The 18379-nt window shown below is 47.4% G+C and overlaps 1 protein-coding gene across 2 annotated transcripts in view; it reads right to left on the minus strand.

Annotated features, from left to right (window-relative positions):
* The window catches only part of PRKCA (protein kinase C alpha), a 404998-nt gene that overhangs the window by 17249 nt on the left and 369370 nt on the right, over positions 1–18379 (minus strand). For both annotated transcript variants that reach the window (XM_046675327.1, XM_046675328.1), the window contains exons 14-16: positions 11751–11831; positions 3094–3201; positions 1071–1211 (exon numbers count right to left, since the gene is read on the minus strand). In XM_046675327.1, coding sequence (XP_046531283.1) covers positions 1071–1211; positions 3094–3201; positions 11751–11831 — 330 coding nt within the window. The remainder of the gene's footprint in view (positions 1–1070; positions 1212–3093; positions 3202–11750; positions 11832–18379) is intronic.

The following is an 18379-nucleotide window of genomic DNA, read 5'->3' on the forward strand; positions in this document are numbered from 1 at the left end:
GAGACAGATCTGGGCCGAACCAACACAGGGGATGTTTCTGAACCTGACTGTGGAATAAAGCTGCACTCTTTGCAGTCCTGGGGGCAGAGGCACCATGGTGACTACCCAGCACTGGCCGAGACAGTGGCAGAGCAGGAAGGCAGGTCCACCTGGCCCTTAGGAATGGGATGGTGGGAAAGCAGACTCCTGGGAAGTGCTGCGAAGGGGCAGGTGGTGTGAGTGAGGAGGTTGGTATCTTAAAGACTCTCAGTTTATCTCCAGGGAGAAAAGCATTAGGAAAGGCAAACAGTGGCTGCAACCAGCAATCAGAGAAGTGCTGGACGGCAGTCCCCGAGACAGAGCGATGGTGCAGGGGGCTAAGAACACGGACCTGGGAGCCAGAACACCCAAGTCTGAACCTTGGTTCCGCCACCTACCAGCTGTGTGTCCTCAGGCAAGTTGCTCAGCCTCTTCTGTGCCTCAGTTTTCTCAGCTGTAAATCGGGGACAACAGTACCCACCTCACAGGGTGGTTGTGACGGTTAAATCAACTAACTTGTAAAGTGTTGAGACTAGGGCCTGGTGCATAGTGCTTGTTAAATAAACAAAATAAAAAGGGATCACACAGGAAGTCCTATAGGAAGAGTCTGAACAAAGGTGGCAGTGCCAGAAATGGTGGTTGACACACACTCCTTGCAGCAGGGGCAGCGGCCAATGTGGGAACTGCACCCAGGGCCTGCCAGTGAGCTGGCGACGATGTGGTTCTGCTTTAGGGCTACCATCGGTGCAGGGCAAACCCACGAAAGCTGGAAACTCAAAGCAAGGAGCCTGGCTTTGCTGGGCGTGAGTCCATGACACACAATACCCAGCTAGACCTACCCTGGCTCGCTAACAGTTTTGTTGGAGGGGCTCTGCGGGTTCCCCACCCGTGCCTGGTCTGTCTTCACTCTCAAAGGAAGCCACAGTCCTGGCTGCTCAGAGCACAGAACTGAGGGCAAGGCTTTTTCCCCTCTGCAGAGGCCAGGGGTCACCGGCCTCCTCTCCCCAGAGAAAAGGGTGGGAGGGACACCTCTGGGCTTCCGGGAAACTCACCACTTTGGGCTTGAACGGCGGCTGGATCTCCCTGTTCTCCAGTTTCTCCCAGTCGATCCTCCGGAAGAAGGCATGTTCTCGCACGTCCCTCTCACCCTCGGGCCCACAGCCCAGCCGCTTGCCGGGGTGTTTGGTCATCAGCTAGAAAGCAGAGGGAGAAGGAGGAACTGATGCACAACATGGCGATGACAGCTGATAAAACTGCCTTGTCTAATTGAAATTTGCTAAAAGAGTAGAACTTAAGTATTCCCCCCTCCAAACAAGGGTAGATATGCGACGTGATGGATGTGTTGACTCAATCCTTTCACTATACATATATGTATATCAAATCATCATGTTGTGCACTTTAAATATACAATTTTATTTGTCAACTATACCTCAGTAAAGCTGGAAAGGAAAGAGAAACAAAAGGACCCAGAGGAAAATAAAAAAAGGGAACAGAAGAGAATGCTGGAGGACACGCCGTCCCTTTGCGGCTCTGCCTCCAGCCCTGACGGCGTGGATACCCAGGCAGCACCTCAGGATGCTTACCAAGAAACTCGGCATCTTGCACAGAGTGACACCAACTCACAAATACAATGTGACGAGCATGGCCCTTTCTACGGTGATTTTCACAGTAAGAAAAAGAGGAAGAAATTTGGGCCCAAGGCCAAACATAAGAAGAATTGAAACAGGTGTCTTTATACACTATCTGTTTTAGAGCTGCCATTCTGCATGTATATAAAGATAGGTATCCAAAAAGGTATGTAATCACTAAAAATTGTGTGTACTAAAAGGATCACAGCCAGTATTACATATGCTATTCTAGCCAGCATCACACGCCTATTTATTGCCTAGACCAAAACATTATCAATCAAAGACCCATGGATTGGAAAAACAAATGCTGTAACAGGGGAGATGACTAGTTACTTTCAGCGTGCCACTGCAGGATGGCAGGGGTGAACACCCTTTGAAGGCAGGAGCCAGTTCTCCCTACCTTTGTGCATAAATAGTGCCTTGCCCTTGGAAGAGACATGATAAATACTTCCCAGAAAATGTTAGGAGTGAGTTGTACACCATGTAACTAAGCCTGAAAATAATTCTGTTATTTCAAAGTTGAAATAACACTCCTGGGTATTTCCTCAACAGAAATGCATTACGTTCCCCAAAACACATGACCCAGAAGGTTCATGGCAGTTCTATATGGAACAGGCCCAAACCAAAGTGGAAACAATCCAAAGGAGAGAATGGGTAGATAAGCAGTAGAATGGATAAATAAACTGGTTATGTTCACACAACAGAATGCTATGCAGCAATATGAAAGATGGAACGGCAGCCACGCACAGTACCATGGAGAAATCTCAAGACCACGATGTTGAGGGAAAGAGGCCAGGTCCAGGGAGCATCCACTGCAGGATGCAGCATCCATTCCATTTGTGCCAAGTTCAACACAAGCGAGACTAATTCGTGCAGCTACAAGCGGGCAGACCGCTTATGTTGGGGGTGGGAAGTGACGGCAAGATGGGATAAGAGGGGGCTTCCTGGGCGTTGGAAACACTCTTTTTTGACCTGGGTGTAGTTACATGGGGGGATTCATTTTGTGAAAATTCATTGATCTATATCCTGACGATTTGTGCCCACTTCTGTATGTATGTTACACCTCAAAAAAAAAAAAAAAAAAAAAGGAAACGAACAAAGAACTAACCAAGACATACCACGTGAGGCAAGAGAAGACAACTAACGTTTTCCAAGGGCCTGCGATTACGTCCGGTGACCCGCACCACAACTTTATGAGGTGGACAGGAAACTGAAGCACAGTACGATTAGCTGACGGGGCCAGCATTCCAGGACGGGCTGGGATTTGAATCCATTTTCCAGGCCCCCTCTTTTCTCACTGCGCCCTGCGTGTCACCAAGCTCCAGCCCTCAACAGCCAAAAGCAGGGGCGAGGGTCTGTGGTCTTTCCGCCATCCCTCCTCGAAGCGTGGGGATGGTATTATCTCCTGTCCTTGGTCCTGATCTAAAAGGAATCCAAATCTACTTACTCCTTTGCAGATGGAAACGGCCTCCTTGGACAAGGATTTGGGGTAAGAAACGTTGTGCTCCATTATAGACTGAAACAGTTCGTCTTCATCTTCGCCATCAAATGGAGGCTATTCCCGCAAAGAGAGAGACGGGAAAAGATTTAGCAGAGTCATTCATTAACGTGGCACCGGAAGATTCAATTCAGCACCAGAGACAGGCTGTGGGGCTTCTAGGCACACCGCAGGCTGCAGAGTCAGCTCACTTAACGTGCGGGTTTATTTGATTATCTTTAATTAGGCTGGCGGCTGTGTATTTTTCATTTTTCCCTCTGTCCCTTTCATTATCTTGCCCTGGGCAACCCAAAGCAATCTTTAGGGAAAATGTTTTTGAGTAATGCTTTTAATGATTTGCAAATAAATTATAATTAATCCATTAGTCTTGTAATTATGTGTTAAAAAATCTAATTACGATCAAGTTAGGTTACAGATAGCTTTGTGTTCAGAAGGTGGAGGCGGGTGGAGAATGCTAACGCTTTTGGATTCTGAACGTGGGGTGAAGCGGCCATCAGAACATGGGCAAACAGGGCTCCCCAGGTTCAGGAATTCATACCAGGGCCCTTCTGACCCAACAAAGAGCTGCTCTCGTGGGACTGGCCGCCCCTGTGGTGGGCAGTGATGGGAGTGTAGTTTCCACTGGACACCTTCCTGTCCTCTCCTGCAGGGTTCACAATCTCCACGTGGAGAGTGGGACACGTAGTGGCACTGGGGGCGGTCATGGCTTTAAGGTCAGGTGGGTCTGCACCAGACTTCTAGCTCTAACCACCTCCTTGCTGGGTACCCACAGGAAAATGACTCACCTCTTTAAGACAGTTTTCCAATTTTTAAAATGGGGTACCTGGGTGAGTCTTTAAAGCACATGATATTTGGTCTTGTACCCAGTAAGTGCCCATGGAGGGTGCTTAGCGGTGTTGGTTCTGTTATAAAGCAGACGAACTGTCTTGGAAGGGGCTGCCAGAATCCTCAGGAGGAACAGGTGAGTCAGGATGTCCTTCAAGCTTGTCCTCCAGTACATCTTTAATCTTGAGAGGGCTAGTAAACTACCTATCACTCTGGCGGGATGGCACACAGCATAAATGGGTTTATGGGAACTTTCTAACATTCCCCCTTGGCTTAGCTAACCTTGAGCTTAGCATTAGAAAGGCAGACCAGGGGCCAGCCCTGTACAGAGGACCCCCCTACGTTTAATCTTGTATTTTCCTTCTCATGGAACAGAGGACTCACAGTCACTTTGGCCAACAGGGTTAGGGCTCAGATAACGACAGTCTGGCTTATATTTAAATGATATCACGGACCAAAGAGAACTGTGCAGTAGTCAGTAGAATTTCCCTTCTTATCAACATTTCCCTTGAATAAGAGAGAGCAACTGAACCAAGCAGAGCCCTCCCTCAACCACCCCTCACAACCCACCCCAACCTGCTCATCTGACCCTGAACCCTCGTCCTCCCCGCTAACCGCAGCCCTGAATAGGAGCTGGTTATGGGGTCCGCACACGGAGGCCACACCCACCTGAGAGAAAGATGCCAAGTCTCTAAAGAACCCCACCTCGGGACCAGGGATGGGAGAACGGGGGGTTAGGGGATTAGTGCCACTTACGTTTTTCTTTTTTGTCTAGAAGTATAAATAAATAGGCCTCTTTTCCGGTTGTAAGTGCCTGGTGTAAAGAATGTTTAACTTGGTCCAAGCAGGCAGGCGGGTGAGGAGAACTAAAAGCAGCCTGCCTGTGAATGACTCAGAGCGGAGCAGGGGCAGCCTGCGCAGTGAGTTCCCAGCGGCAGAAGTAACATGGCGCCTGGGATCCCACAAGGCAAGTCAGTTGGGGCAGACACCTCATTGGGAGGTGTAGGCTGCAAATGGTCACCTGCGTCAGCAGGGGGATGTGTCACTTCTGCCTACAGAGAGCAGAGCAGGACAGGGTGGGGTGCGGCAGGACCGGTCAGGAGCTACAGTGGAGGCCAGTCCTACTGTCCGTCCCACCACATCTTCTCTGCCAGATATCATGAACTACTTCTTCTGAAAACATGTTATATGACATCTGCAAAACACCCCACTTTCCCGAATAAGTGACGCACATATGTGGCTGAGGAGGTTTGCATAACTAAAACAGCGTGCTGTTTTCCTTCAAGCTGCGAACTGCACACCTCCAGGGGGCACCACTTACTCTGAATTTGCTATGTGTGCAAGCTCTTCAATGTCATAGTGCCCTGGGGGTGAGCAGGGCACAGCTTCTGATTCTGGACAACTAAGAGACACCTCACACCATGGCCTCTCAGTGCTGCTGGTCAAGACAAGCTACATAATTTGTGAGTCTCGGTGCAAAATGAAAATGCGGGGCCCCTTATTTAAACATTATTAATAATTTCACGAGGGCAAGAGCAGAGCGCTAAAGCAAACGTGCAGGGCTTTTCTGACCTCGGGCCCCGTGCACCTGCTGGTCGCATGCCTATGAAGCTGGCCCAGTGTGACGTGCTTTCCTGAGTAATGACGACAGCACCAGAGAGATTCACCCAGCCTCTTGGACGATGCTCATGTACTGGCAGCAGGAAGGCTGCAGGGGCCGAGTCACAGACAACCCGAGCTAAAGGCCTAAGGGACACTTTCTCCAGAGAGAAACTCAAGCCAACCTTCCCCAGGCACCTTTCTCAAGTGAGGCAGCTACAAGATCGGCCTCATTAGGTCCATGCACCTGCAGCCTTTCTTCGCCCTCTAATGTGGAAGACACGAACTGGTTGGGGAACATTCTGTGCAGGGCGCTGGCCTATCACTCCTGCTTAATTGCCTCTCGGCATGGCACCCAGCCTTGCCCAGGTGAGCCTCCCCACGGATGCTAATTCTGGAAATGGATCCTGCGTGTCAGGGATTAGGCCTTATCTACCGTGGGTCCAAGGAAGACTTCTACCAGGAATTCTGCCTGCATCCCCAGGATACCTGGCTCCTGACACACCCGAGAGAGTATTCCATAGAACGTTAATCCTACAGGATCTTCTTGGGTCAAATAGTACCCTATACCTCCTTCTGGAGATCTGCATTAATATTTACATTTTAAAGGCCCTCAGAAATCCTGCAGTGAAGGTTGTCTAACCAAATGTGAATCATTGCAGTCTGGGTTTGGAAGGATCCTCAGAGGCCCCTTAGGCACATGAGTTGCAATAAGATTTCTAAACTGCAACAAAAGCCACAAGACCACATGTCCTGTGGCAAAGCCTCAGGGTTTCACTCTGTGGTCCATGGGGGGGTGGTCCTCAGGATTGGGGCTTCTCCTGTCAGCACATCCCAGGGAGGACACAGGCCTCTCTCCCTAAGCACTGTTAGCGCCCACTGAGTCTATGTTGCCTGACAAAGAAGGACGACCAGCACTTGGAAGAGAGCAGTAGCAGTAACATCGACCTCTCAGGCTCTTTGCTCTGCAGGCATCACTCACTCACTCCCCAAACAGCCTTATGACTTGGTCCTATCAGTCCCATTGTACAGGTGAGGTCGTTGAGGCTCTGTTAAGTGCTTTGGCCAGGGTTATAGAGCTGGGCTGCTGAAGGACCAGGATTCAAGGCCAACATCCCGACTTGGGAGCTCAGACTCCCAGCCATTCTGACAACGCCGCCTCCCCACATCTGCCCAGATCGTCAGACGGGGAGGGAGGACCCCGGTGCTGCTGCTGGTAGGGCTGAGTGGGAGGTGCTCGGCTGCTGGTGCACCCAGCACGTAAAGAGGACTCGACCATGGGCAAAGGTCATTTCGGTAAACTTTAAAAGGCTGATTCATATCCTGCACAACAGGTAGTGGGGAGTTCTGATAATAAAGAGGGGGCAGTCGCCGTGGTCTGAGATGTTTCAGGTCATTGTGTAAAGCGTGGTTGTCTCTAGACTAGAGAGACCTGGCATGATGTCCCGGCTCTAATTTGCATTCTCTCTTGCTCAGGGCTGATGTCTACTGTGGTACCCACGCTGACGGAGCAGCTGCCATCTTGGTCTTGCTGCGGCAGAACTGGAACAGGAGCTCTGGGGTGCCTTGCTTCAGCACTTAAGTGCTCCACCCTGGAGCACATCCGCTCAGATCTCACTGGTCAGAACTAGCTGCGCACGCCACCCAACCATGAGTGAGCCGGGAGGTGCGATCCCACCATGTGCCAGAAGGGAGCAAGACCCGAGATACCCGGTGAACCGCAGTAACCAACATCACATTTGGAAAAGCTCCCTGGAGCCCTATTTTAAATTAAAATTACGTATTCTTTGGGGGAGGGAAAGCCCATGAGAGTAGCATCCACATTCCCTTTATCTAAACACAAAAAATTGCTCTTATTTTTCTGTGGACTCCTAGGCTTTCCATATTATTTTCAAATTATGACGCACAGTTTGGAGGTCTTTGTTTTTCACGGACTGTTGCAAACACATTTTCTCTGTGGCCACCCGGGTACGGCGTCGTCAGTGACTCATTTGTCCGTGGGCACATTTACAATTGCTCCCAGGGCTGTATTCTAACAACTAATGACTACAAACATCTCTGTGCATCTCAATTTTTTCTTCTCTGAATTACTTCCTAAGAATAACTTCCCAGGTGCGGCATTTTGCAGCCAAAGGATGTGCACGTCGTTAGGGCTCTTGTTAAGTCTCTCCAGGTCACCCTGGGAGCATTCTTACAGGTGACTTTGCTCTCAGGCCTTGGTGGGGAAGGCAGGTCAATGGTGAAAAGTTATAATTACATTCATTTTCATTCCCAGGAATGCCAGCTACGGAGCCTGGGGATTACAGGGGGTGACGTGTTGCTGAGGTACTTAGCACATAACACTTTTGAATTGCTTCTCTCTCCTCTTTCCCCCATTGCCATGATTATTTTTAAATTTCTACAGATCTGGACTCAGTGTTTCAAGCTAAGCTATCTGTGAACCAAAATCTTGGCCTGGTGTACAAATTTTCAGAACCGGGGGTGCCCTCCTTAACAATATGTAATTTGTGAATTTTAAACAGACGAATGAGGGGTGATGGTTCACACTTTCCAAAATGATGACTAAATCACTAGGAAGTGGTCTTTGGGGGGGCTGCCATGTTTATTTGCAGGGGACCAGCAGCGGGAGGTGGGAGAGCCAAGGACAATTCAGACTGAGGTTCTGGGATAAAGTACCCAATGGCGATTCATTAGGAGTGAAGACAAAGCACAAATAACCCTGGCAGAGGGGAGGGCCGGTCCCTTTATGACGAACACCCGTGAACACTTTGAGCTGCAATACGTCGTTAGAGAGCTGGGTAAATACTATTTATCCCCGAGAGTAATCATATTTGTCAAGCAATCCAGGCACTGAAGACAGACTCAGGCTGTTTATGCTTAACTACCCCCTTGGTTGCTGACAATAAATAAGGTAAATGCGCAGAAAATTGCAATAAGCTATTTTTTTCTGCTCGTCTTCAGCCTTCTGTGAATAAAGAGGATACATTAAGACCACAACCCCATCAGCAACTTTATAATTTATCTTACTTTTCTTTCTTTTTTTTTTTCCTGCTTTATCTCCTCAAACCCCGCCCCCCCACCCCCCCTACACAGTTGTATATCTTAGTTGCTGGTCCTTCTAGTTGTGGGATGTAATCTTACTTTTCAATAACAGCATCTAGTCCCTCTGTGGGGTCTCGGAAGCTCCTGCAGCTTTGCGGGCCGTGGGTACTATGTGCAGGGCCTTCATTATCCTTTCTGGACTGAGTCACAGCCCAGGGATATGTTCAGATTTGCACTGAGGAGTCAGAGAAACACCACGAAGGGGAGCTGATGAGAATCCTGTGCTTGCGACAGGCACAGTGCAGATTCAGAGGGCAACGGCTGCTATCTGTGCTTACCAATGTGCCCGAACGTGGGACGTTGTTAAGGGCCATTTTTTGAGTATCACCATTCTCAACAGAGATTATGAAAATTTCAAGGGATCATATGAGGCAGGCTAATTGACTCTCAGAAGCAGGATGGGAAAGAATGGAAATGTGCCAGAATCTTTACGGAACCACTGGGTTTGGGGAGGGCCCTGCGCACAGTCACTCAGTTGGGTGCATAAAGAAGGTAAATCTTCAAGTCAGGGGCCTCCAGGCCAGCCTGCAAAGAAGACCTTCTCATTTTGCAAATGAGGTAGGACTTCAGAATGCACTCCAAAGGGGCCTTCCCTGCAGAAGTGCAGCGTTTCCTGAGCTCTCCCCTAGTGAATGAAGTCCCAGGAAGGCTTGGGGAGGAAGGAAGATGGAGGGGGAGGAGGGGGCTGGCGCAGTCCGGGGGTGGGGGCGGCCTTGCCTCAGGCCTGGGTTCTGAAATTCTAGTCTCCTGCTGGCCACTAAGAGTCAGCTCATTTTCTCTCTTGTCAAGTGCCTTTGGAAACAGATCCTGGCTATTTCCACCCAACCAATTTCGTTTGTTGGCATATGCAAATGCGACTCTTAATGAAAGCAGGGTTTGTTTTCTGGATTTGAGAATCAGGACATTCAAGTGGGATCAAGAAGGGGACTCAGCTTTTTTGCCTTCACAAGCTGCATGGCTCCCAGGGGGCCGACAATTCAGTCAAATCTTATCGTCAAAATTCTAAAGAGCGGAAATGAACTTAAGGAGCAGGAAGGCAATTCACTGACAACCGTTCTATATAACTCGTTTTTTTGTGTTTACAAACTGAAGTTTTTAGCCTAAGAAGAACGTTTTATTGGGAGAAAAAAGCCTAAATAAATAATGCACAGACCATTTAAAAAATATCAATAAAGTCTTAGCATCATTGAGAAATGATGACCACATGTAGGCCAGTACTTTCTATCTTTTAACATCTAAATGACTAGTATCTAAAAGATATAAGACACAATGAGAGAGATACAAAGATGACATCATCCCACCCCACCCCAGAGGGAAAGCCAATGGTCTTGCAATGATCTCCACGCCCACATGACCTGGTGCTCCCCCTTCCTCTCTGACCTCAGGCCTCCCATCTCCTCTCTAGCCCACTCTGCTCCAGCCACACTGGCGGCTTCCTCTCCATTTCTTAAACATAGCCACACACTCCAACCCCAGGGCCTTTGCATTTGCTGTTCCTTGTGCCTAGAATGCTCTTGCCCCCGATATGCACATGAATATCACCTCACTTCCTTCTGGTCTTAACTCTATCTCTACCTGAGGCCCTCCCTGGCTATCCTAGCTAAAATTTCAACCTTCTCCCAATACTACATCTTCTTTTCCTGCTTTGTTACTTTTCTTCTTTGCTTATCACTATTATATATTTTCCTTATTTAACTTGTCTATTGTCTCTCTCTTTCTCTAGACTGTAAGCTGCATAAAGGTAAGGAGCTTTGTTTTGTTCATGGCTCACACCACACACATAGTAAGCATTCAATAAGTATGTGTTGAATGAATAAATGACTGAGTCAATGGATGTAACATGTCAGAAAGGGTGACTTTTTTCCCCAGGAACAAAGATTCAAAAATTTCTTTGGGGGTAGCTCTGCTGCTCAACATGGGCATTTCTTTCCACTCTCTCTTACTAAGGCTTCTGGCTATGGAGGGTCAAGCGCCCTGGCACCAAGAGCTGAGTGCTGGGAATTATTAAAAACTGCCTGCAACAGAATTGTTTTTAGGTATAACGGCAGAGATCCGGCAGATGCTCACCAAATAAGCTTCCCTTGCCCAGCTCATAGGTACACTATACTTCCCAGCCCTCTGTGTCTCAGGGGGGCCAGGTGCAGGGGAATGTGGGCAGGAGAGATGCATGCCACCTCTAGGCCTGGCCCCTGAAACATTCTGTGCAACTGTCCTCCTGCTCTCTCTTCACTGGCTGCTGGAGTAAGGAGGATTCAGTGGAGGAGTCTGCCGGCCTAAAAGATGGTGAAGCCAATGGATGGGAGAAGTCTGGGCCCCTGAATGACCACGTGGGCCAGTGTTCTCCCTCTCTCTCACCCCAAGGACTGTGCCAAGGGTGTGAAATAAGCCTGTGCTGTATCCGAAGCCTCTGGGATTCTGGAGATGCTCGTTAAAGCAGCCGGTGTGACTTACCCTGATAATATAGATTCTAAGGCCATTAGATTAGAAAGTGCCATGTTAGGCAGTAATGCACTTGGTTATCAGATATATGTCACATCCTTAAGAGAAACCTAATTTGCCTTTTCTTAACTAGAAGTTCAGCCTCGCTGGACTTCTGTGAAAATTACAATGAATTGCCAAGGATGAGATAAGGGGAGGTGGGGAAAAGCTATTAAAACACTTCAAGTTTGTCTCCTTCCTTTAATAATTATACTGATTATACACATGGGCAGCAGCTGGGGTAATTTTTGCAGACAAGCTTATAGGGAACCAGAACCCAACCCTGGTTGTGAGATACTTAAAACTCACAGAGGCCACTGTCATCAACATGCAGGAGACTTTTGTGTATAAAGTGAAAGTCACATTGTCTACACTCCAGGTTGTAGCTTTCAATTTGGGGGTTTTTATGACTAGAAGATAATTTCTGTGCACACTGAACATAATCCACTCTCAAGGGGGGATTTCTCCCTGTTTCTGGGTCAGGGAAGTCAGACCAGCATCAGCTTTACCATGCTGCCAGCTCCTGCTGTCACGGCCCAAACAGAGCTGAAGTATTCACATTATCCAGCAATAAACCAGCATGAAAATGCAGTGAAACATACCTGCCCTGCCAGCATTTCATACAATAGGACACCATAGGCCCACCAGTCCACGGATTTTCCATATGGCTGATAAGCGATTATCTGTGTGAAAACAAATACATCAATTACACTTAGTGGTCAATCAAATAGCCTGTGTTAGATGAGACAAGTCAAGTATGTAGGCATTTACACACTCAGGTCATGCAAACGTGCAATGACAGTATCTGTCTGATTTCCACACCAAGGAAAGAGGGCCCTTCAAATCAGACACACCGAGAACTATCACCCCATGATTTACCGCCCAAAACCTGTTTGGGAACTCCTCTTCTGAATCCACTTGGAGATGCCACAGTGCTGTTTGAGGTAGATTTCATTATCCTCATTGGTGAAAAAGTTTGGACACTAAGGTAGATTTTAATTTTTGGAAAAAGCCAGAGGTCATTCAGAGCAAGGGTCTGATAAATAAGATCAAATTATGTAAGAGGGTTTTACTAAAAGTAATAAGGATGACAACGACAACGATGATGATGAAGTTAATGAAGAGGAAGAAGGAGGAGGAATGACTAAAGTAAAAATCCTAGTTTTCTTGTGTTACACACACTTGCAATGATGTCTGTTAATGACTGAAGTTTTAAAACGTGTTGAAAGAGACATAAAATATAACAATCAAATGTAACCTCTGGACCTTGTCTGAATCTTGATTCGAACCAACTGTTAAAAAAAATTTGGAAAATTTAAATATGGTTTTGATATTAGATGATACTGAGGGATTACTGTTAATATTGTTAGGTGGGATAAATGGTATGGTGATTGGTTAAAAAGTGTCCTTTTCAGTTAGAGGTGAGCGTAATTTATGAGTGAAACGTATAAGAGACGAAGTATCTCTGAGTGAAGCGACATGATATGTCAGATTTATTTTAAATACTTTAGTTAAATAGATGAAGGAAGAACAGACGAAATGAGCTGGGAAGACGTAGGCGCCGTTGAAGCTGGGTGACGGGCCCACAGGGATCCATCCCTCTACTCTTCCCCCTACTTGGTGTCCGTCAGAAGTACTAGACTAACTCTACAACCTCCCCTTGTGGAAGGGAGTAATGCTGCTCTGAATTCACACGTGTGGCATGGCTTATTAGAATACTGGCATGGGTAGGCTATGCACCGAATGCACACAGTCCCCAGACCTGGGTCACGCCCCAGGATTTGAGGTGAAGACACCTTAACAGGTACGCAGCTCAACCATTCTGCCACTTGGCATACAAATTTGACTTTGAAATGTTCTAGGATATTTTTAATATCCCACTATGTCTAAGTAAATGTTCTGGAACGTAAGCAAACTGCCTGCATGTCTGCCCATCTCCGTCTCTTTAACGTAGCACTCATATTTGTTCCTGCAGAAGAAATCCAGGCTCCCAGGGCTTGCCTCCGTGTGGGCAGCAGCAAGGGGTTGCACGCCTGGATCTGGCAGCTTTATGGCTTGTCAAGGAGATGATAATCAAAGGAACCTACAAGGAGGCCTTAATTTCTTTTTAAAACGACATTTGTTCTTTTCTGCAGACTTGGAAAATACATGCACAAAAACCTACCAAAGTGGGTCTCTAATTTATAACCTGATGATGTGAAATGATGCGTGTCATTCTAGTTCCAAGACAGAAAAGATTTGGATCAACGCCTGTCTACCAAGTAGAAGAAGAACAGAAATTCTCTTTGGGAGAGTAAGAGTACCCTTGCTGAGCACCTGCTATACATCAGATGCTCTACACGCATTTTGTATAATCTGAAGAGGCAGAAGGTATTATTATTCCCATTTTATAGGTGAGAATACTGAGGTGCAAAAAGCTCAAGAGACTTGCCTGAAGCCAATCTGTCAATAAGTGGTGGTCTGAATACTGACATATTTGTTTTAAAAATGCAATTTACGGCTTTCAGATTTATGTAATCATTCATACTGAGACTAATAAAATATTAAACAAAGGGCTTTGAGAAGTATTTTGAAGAGACTTGAAATCATCATTTCCATTGTTGCCATTATATTTCAAAAGTACTTGAATAAAACTTGCTCTTGTAACTATATTAACACCAGTCCCTGCGATCTCTTTTTACTAAGCAGGGTTTTAGTGAGCTTGCTTCTACCACGGGCAGAGCTGAGGCACCACGCTGCTGTGTGAATGACCAGGCTGAGGAGTGGCGGGGCTGAACCTCACACTTTATTTCACATCTTATATTCTACAAATATCCGAGCAGTCTTCCCAAGCAGACCCCTCTACTTGGGTGGTGAAAAATGCCACCCGAGTTTGGGAAGCTGCCAGAAGTCAAGGGTGTGGAAACCCTGTTTCTGGTCAGAACTATTTCACAAATCCTAAAAGCCATGGCCACCTGAGTTTTTGTGTTTTTTTCTGACTCCATATCAACTTTGGTCCAACTTGCTTTTCATTTTCTATTTCTACAGCATTAAACTCTTATGGCTCCTGCTGATAACACCCTCTTTCTCCTCCAAGGCTTACAAAAGCGGAACGCCAAATGTCAACAGCTCACTCTTCTTGGCGATGGCGTTTGTCAGTCCCTAGAGCCTGCCAGCTCAGCCACTGGGCCAGGATTACAAAGTCACTGAACACTGCAGTGCCTGCAATTGCAATAATAGGATGGGATCTAGAATTTAGCTGCAGCATTTCCTTCTGGAGAAGCCACAATCTGTCACCCCTGGCTTGTGCACTAGAAGAAGTGAGAAGGTCTGAAGATCTCAGTAACAGGGTACAGGGGTGCAACCTTACCATCGCAAATTCATTTTTACAATGAAGCCTGTTTTCCTCTCAACGATCAACTGCTACTAAGAAAACCTTGAATTATCCAAAATCTCACTGCAAAAGGGAAAAAGTATTATAGAGCCCCATTTGAAGACAAACATCCAGATACACATGATTTAGGATGCTGGTTGCACTGTCCCTTGTGAGCTGTCTAGCACTGTCCAGTACTGTAGCCACTAGCCACATGTGGCTACTGGGCATTTGAAATGTGGCTAGTGCAAACTGACATGCGCTCTGGGTGTAAAATACGCATCAGATTCTGGAGACTTAGTACCAAAAACTGCAAAGTATCTCATTAATAATTTTTTATTTTGGATACATTGGGTTAACTAAAATATATTAAAATTAATTTCACCTGTTTCTTTTTTGACTTTTAAAAACATGGCTGCTAAATGTTTTTGGCTTGCATTTTATCTCTATTGGACCGCGCTGGTCTAGACATTTCTCACTGGCTCCTACAGTCCTTTCTGGTCCTCTGGGTCTTATTGGCCCAGGCAGCCAGCTTTGGGCTGAGGACCAGGCTCAGAAACCACAGAATGGATGGCGAGGCTCTCTCATCTCTCTCTCCAATGGGCACAGGAGCAGGTGTCCCTGGCACTTGTGTGCCAATCGAGGCCTACAGCCAAGCCCAGGGGCTGCCTGACATCCTGAAGCCCCAGGCAAGGGGCCGAGCTGGCAATTTGGTTTCCCACAGCAGAGAAACTCACAAAAGGAGAGGCAGACTTGGCAAGAAGGGCTCCGAGTTGGCGGATCTCCCTCCAGCACATGGGAGGTTGAACTTGAGCTTTAAAGACAGACCTCCAACAGGGCCACTGCCATTCAGTTTTACTGCTATTTGTTATTATGATCATTATTATTACACTTACATGAGCCAGATTGCTTGTGGGGGGAATGTCAGGATGTTACAAATGGCTGCCTGTCTTGCAAAAGTGAGATATGAATGAGCTTTCTCCCAGCCTGGGCACAGGACCAGGAATGAAAAGGGCTTCTCATCTTCTACCAGGTCAAAGGCCCACAGCTGCTGGAAGGATGTTGCTCTAAGGCCACTCACCCATCCACCCTCTGCCAGGGCTACACCCTTGCAGGCTTCACAAAGAGGATGTGGCTTCAGAAGCTCTCTGGGAGAAACTGGGGGCAGCACGGTAAGGTTTGAGATGCTACCGGCAAAAGCAACAATTCTGTACCCGACACCACCGTCAGCAAAGTCACACATGCCAGGCTCTTTAGCTCTGTCAGCCCACGTAGCCCTCACCAGACTCTTACAAGGCAGGAGCATCCCATGTCAAAGATGAGGAAACGATGTACAGAGGGGTCAAGCAGCTTGTCTGAGGTTACACTGCTAGGCAGTAGCAAAGCTGGGATTGGAACCCTGGTGGTCTGGCCTTGGCATGCACATTTTTGACCATTTTTCTATGCTGAAGGCTCATCAGCTCTTGACCTGGTGTGGTACCCTAGGCAGCTCTGGTGGGAACTGGCCCAGTTAAGGTGACTCTTGCCAAGAGGGGTTCCAATGTGCAACAGGATTGAAACAGCCAAGATGCCTACTTCACTCAGGAACTTGGGTCTGAAGGCTCTGTCCAGAAGGACCCATGAGACTATAACATGCGTGCGAGGAGACGCACTCTCCCACTCCTGGTTGCACCTTCACTGAACTCCACTCTTCATTTTCGCATCTTAGCTACTCGCCAAACCCCCAGAGCCCACTTTAACATAAATGGCCTGACTGTAGAAGGCTCTTTCCAGGCTGTGATGACAAAATAACCCTGGCCTTTACGCATAAAACATGCTCAAGTCCTTCTACTGTCTCAGGGAAACAAAGAACATCTCTTCCTCTCATCAAAGATAAAAATATCTTGGGGCCGGCCTGGTGGCGTAGTGGTTCAGTTTGCATACTCTGCTTTGGTGGCCCAGGGTTCGTGGGTTTGGATCCTGGGCGTGCACTTACACGCTGCTCATCAAGCCATGCTGAGATGGCGTCCCACATACAAAATAGAAGAAAATGGGCATAGATGTTAGCTCAGCAACAATCTTCCTCAGCAAAAAGAGGAAGATTGGCAACATATGTTAGCTCAGGGCCAGTCTTCCTTACCAAAAAAATAATAATAAAAATAAAAACAAAAATATTTTATTTTAATGGAAAAAATAGTTTTGAAAAATGTCATAAATTCCCAAGGACAGAACTTGCGACACAAGAGGCATTCTTCATGGACATGGTTGAAAACACTGACATGTCAAAAGAGTACCATTTGGGAAGAAAGAAGATGAGCTGGGGTGTTTTCTTGTTCTGTTCTGATGACTGGGAGCCTGAGTTCACTGAGCGTCTCCTCCACTCCCTCCTCTGGGGCCCACAACTCCAGGGCCACGCGGCTCCTGGAGCCTTTGCCACGGTAGACTGAGACTGCTTATCTGGCCCCACTCAACCCCAGCTCTTCCCCAGCAGGGGCTGGGCCACCCTCCTGCGCCTCCAGCATCAGGACCAGGCCCAGCGTGGCAGACACGCCATAAGGCCGCCTTGGAGAAATGAGGATCTGACCCAAGCCCGCTCTGCAGACATCACTGACCCCTTAAGAGCAAACACAACACAGCTCGTAGGACTGTTGGACTGCTATGGCTGGAGGGGCTCAGGGGAGATTTAGAAAAGTGTCTTCAGGGTTCTGAAGAGGAAAGTGAGGCTCAGAGTAGCTAAGTGGCTTGCTTGAAGGTCACTGGGCTGGTTAGCGGCACGGTCTCCTGCCTGTAGCCTCTTCCTGCCAGCACCAGGCTTAACTAGAGCGCCATACACAGGAAGCCCCATGGGGGGCTAAGGAGAGGTGCATCCAACTCTCAGCCAAGAAGCCTCGCAATCAAATCCCTTTCGGGCATCACCTCCAAGCCCAGAACACCAAGATCCGCCTTATGGAAAGAACACTGTGGTGAGAAGCTCTGAACCTGACTGCCAGAGACAGCTCAGGCTTGAAGGAGCTGTGTGATCTTGGGCAAGTTGCTTAGCCTCTGTGAGCTTCTGCTTCCTCAGATGTGATACTGAAATTCCAGCACCCCCCCTGGCAAGTACGTGGTAGGGGATTTAATGGCATTACGTACAGTAAAACGTGCTTATTGCAGGTGAGTTGGATAGACTATCTCCTAACATACTGCCTGACATCAGAAAGAAGAACTGGCCCCGAGGCAAGGCAGGCAGGTGAAAGCGATTCAGGGTAATAAACTAACCTGGCTCACAGGAGGACACGGGACATTTGGGATGAGAGATGATATGAATAACATGCATGAAAAGCTCTGAAGTGATTGTTGGCACCTGGGCATTCTCAGTCAACGGTGAACCTCCCATTCATTCTTTCAGCAAATATTAGCTTACTATGTGCTGGACAGTGATTTAGGCATGGGACACAGAAACGAACACAACAGATGTAAAAATCCCCCTCAGGCAATTAAATTAATTTTTACCAGCAAAACTTCAGGTTTCTCTTTTTTCACGGTATTAACACACCTTGCCTGCTTTCTCCTTCCCTCACTCCTACTGTTTATGGCTAACTGTACATTTCTCTGGGCCGGGCACTCTGCTAGGCACAGGGATTCTGAATCTAACTAGGCAGACAGACACGAAGATGGATACATACACTAAAACGTGGTCTCTCCCATCACGGATCTTAGTCCATCACATGAGAAATGTCTGTAGTATTCGTCATCTTTCACAAAAGGCATTTATATAAATAAGTATCAAGAAAATGACAAGATGAAAATGGAAAGTCTGGAGTCCAAACTACGTATTTTCTGTTTAGACAAAAATTGTGGCTCTATCTAGGACTGGAGAGAACAGGAAATGACTTCTTGCACGGCAGTAAAAGTGCTTTA

This window comes from Equus quagga, chromosome 11, assembly GCF_021613505.1.
Source record: "Equus quagga isolate Etosha38 chromosome 11, UCLA_HA_Equagga_1.0, whole genome shotgun sequence".
Taxonomy (NCBI): Eukaryota; Metazoa; Chordata; class Mammalia; order Perissodactyla; family Equidae; genus Equus; species Equus quagga.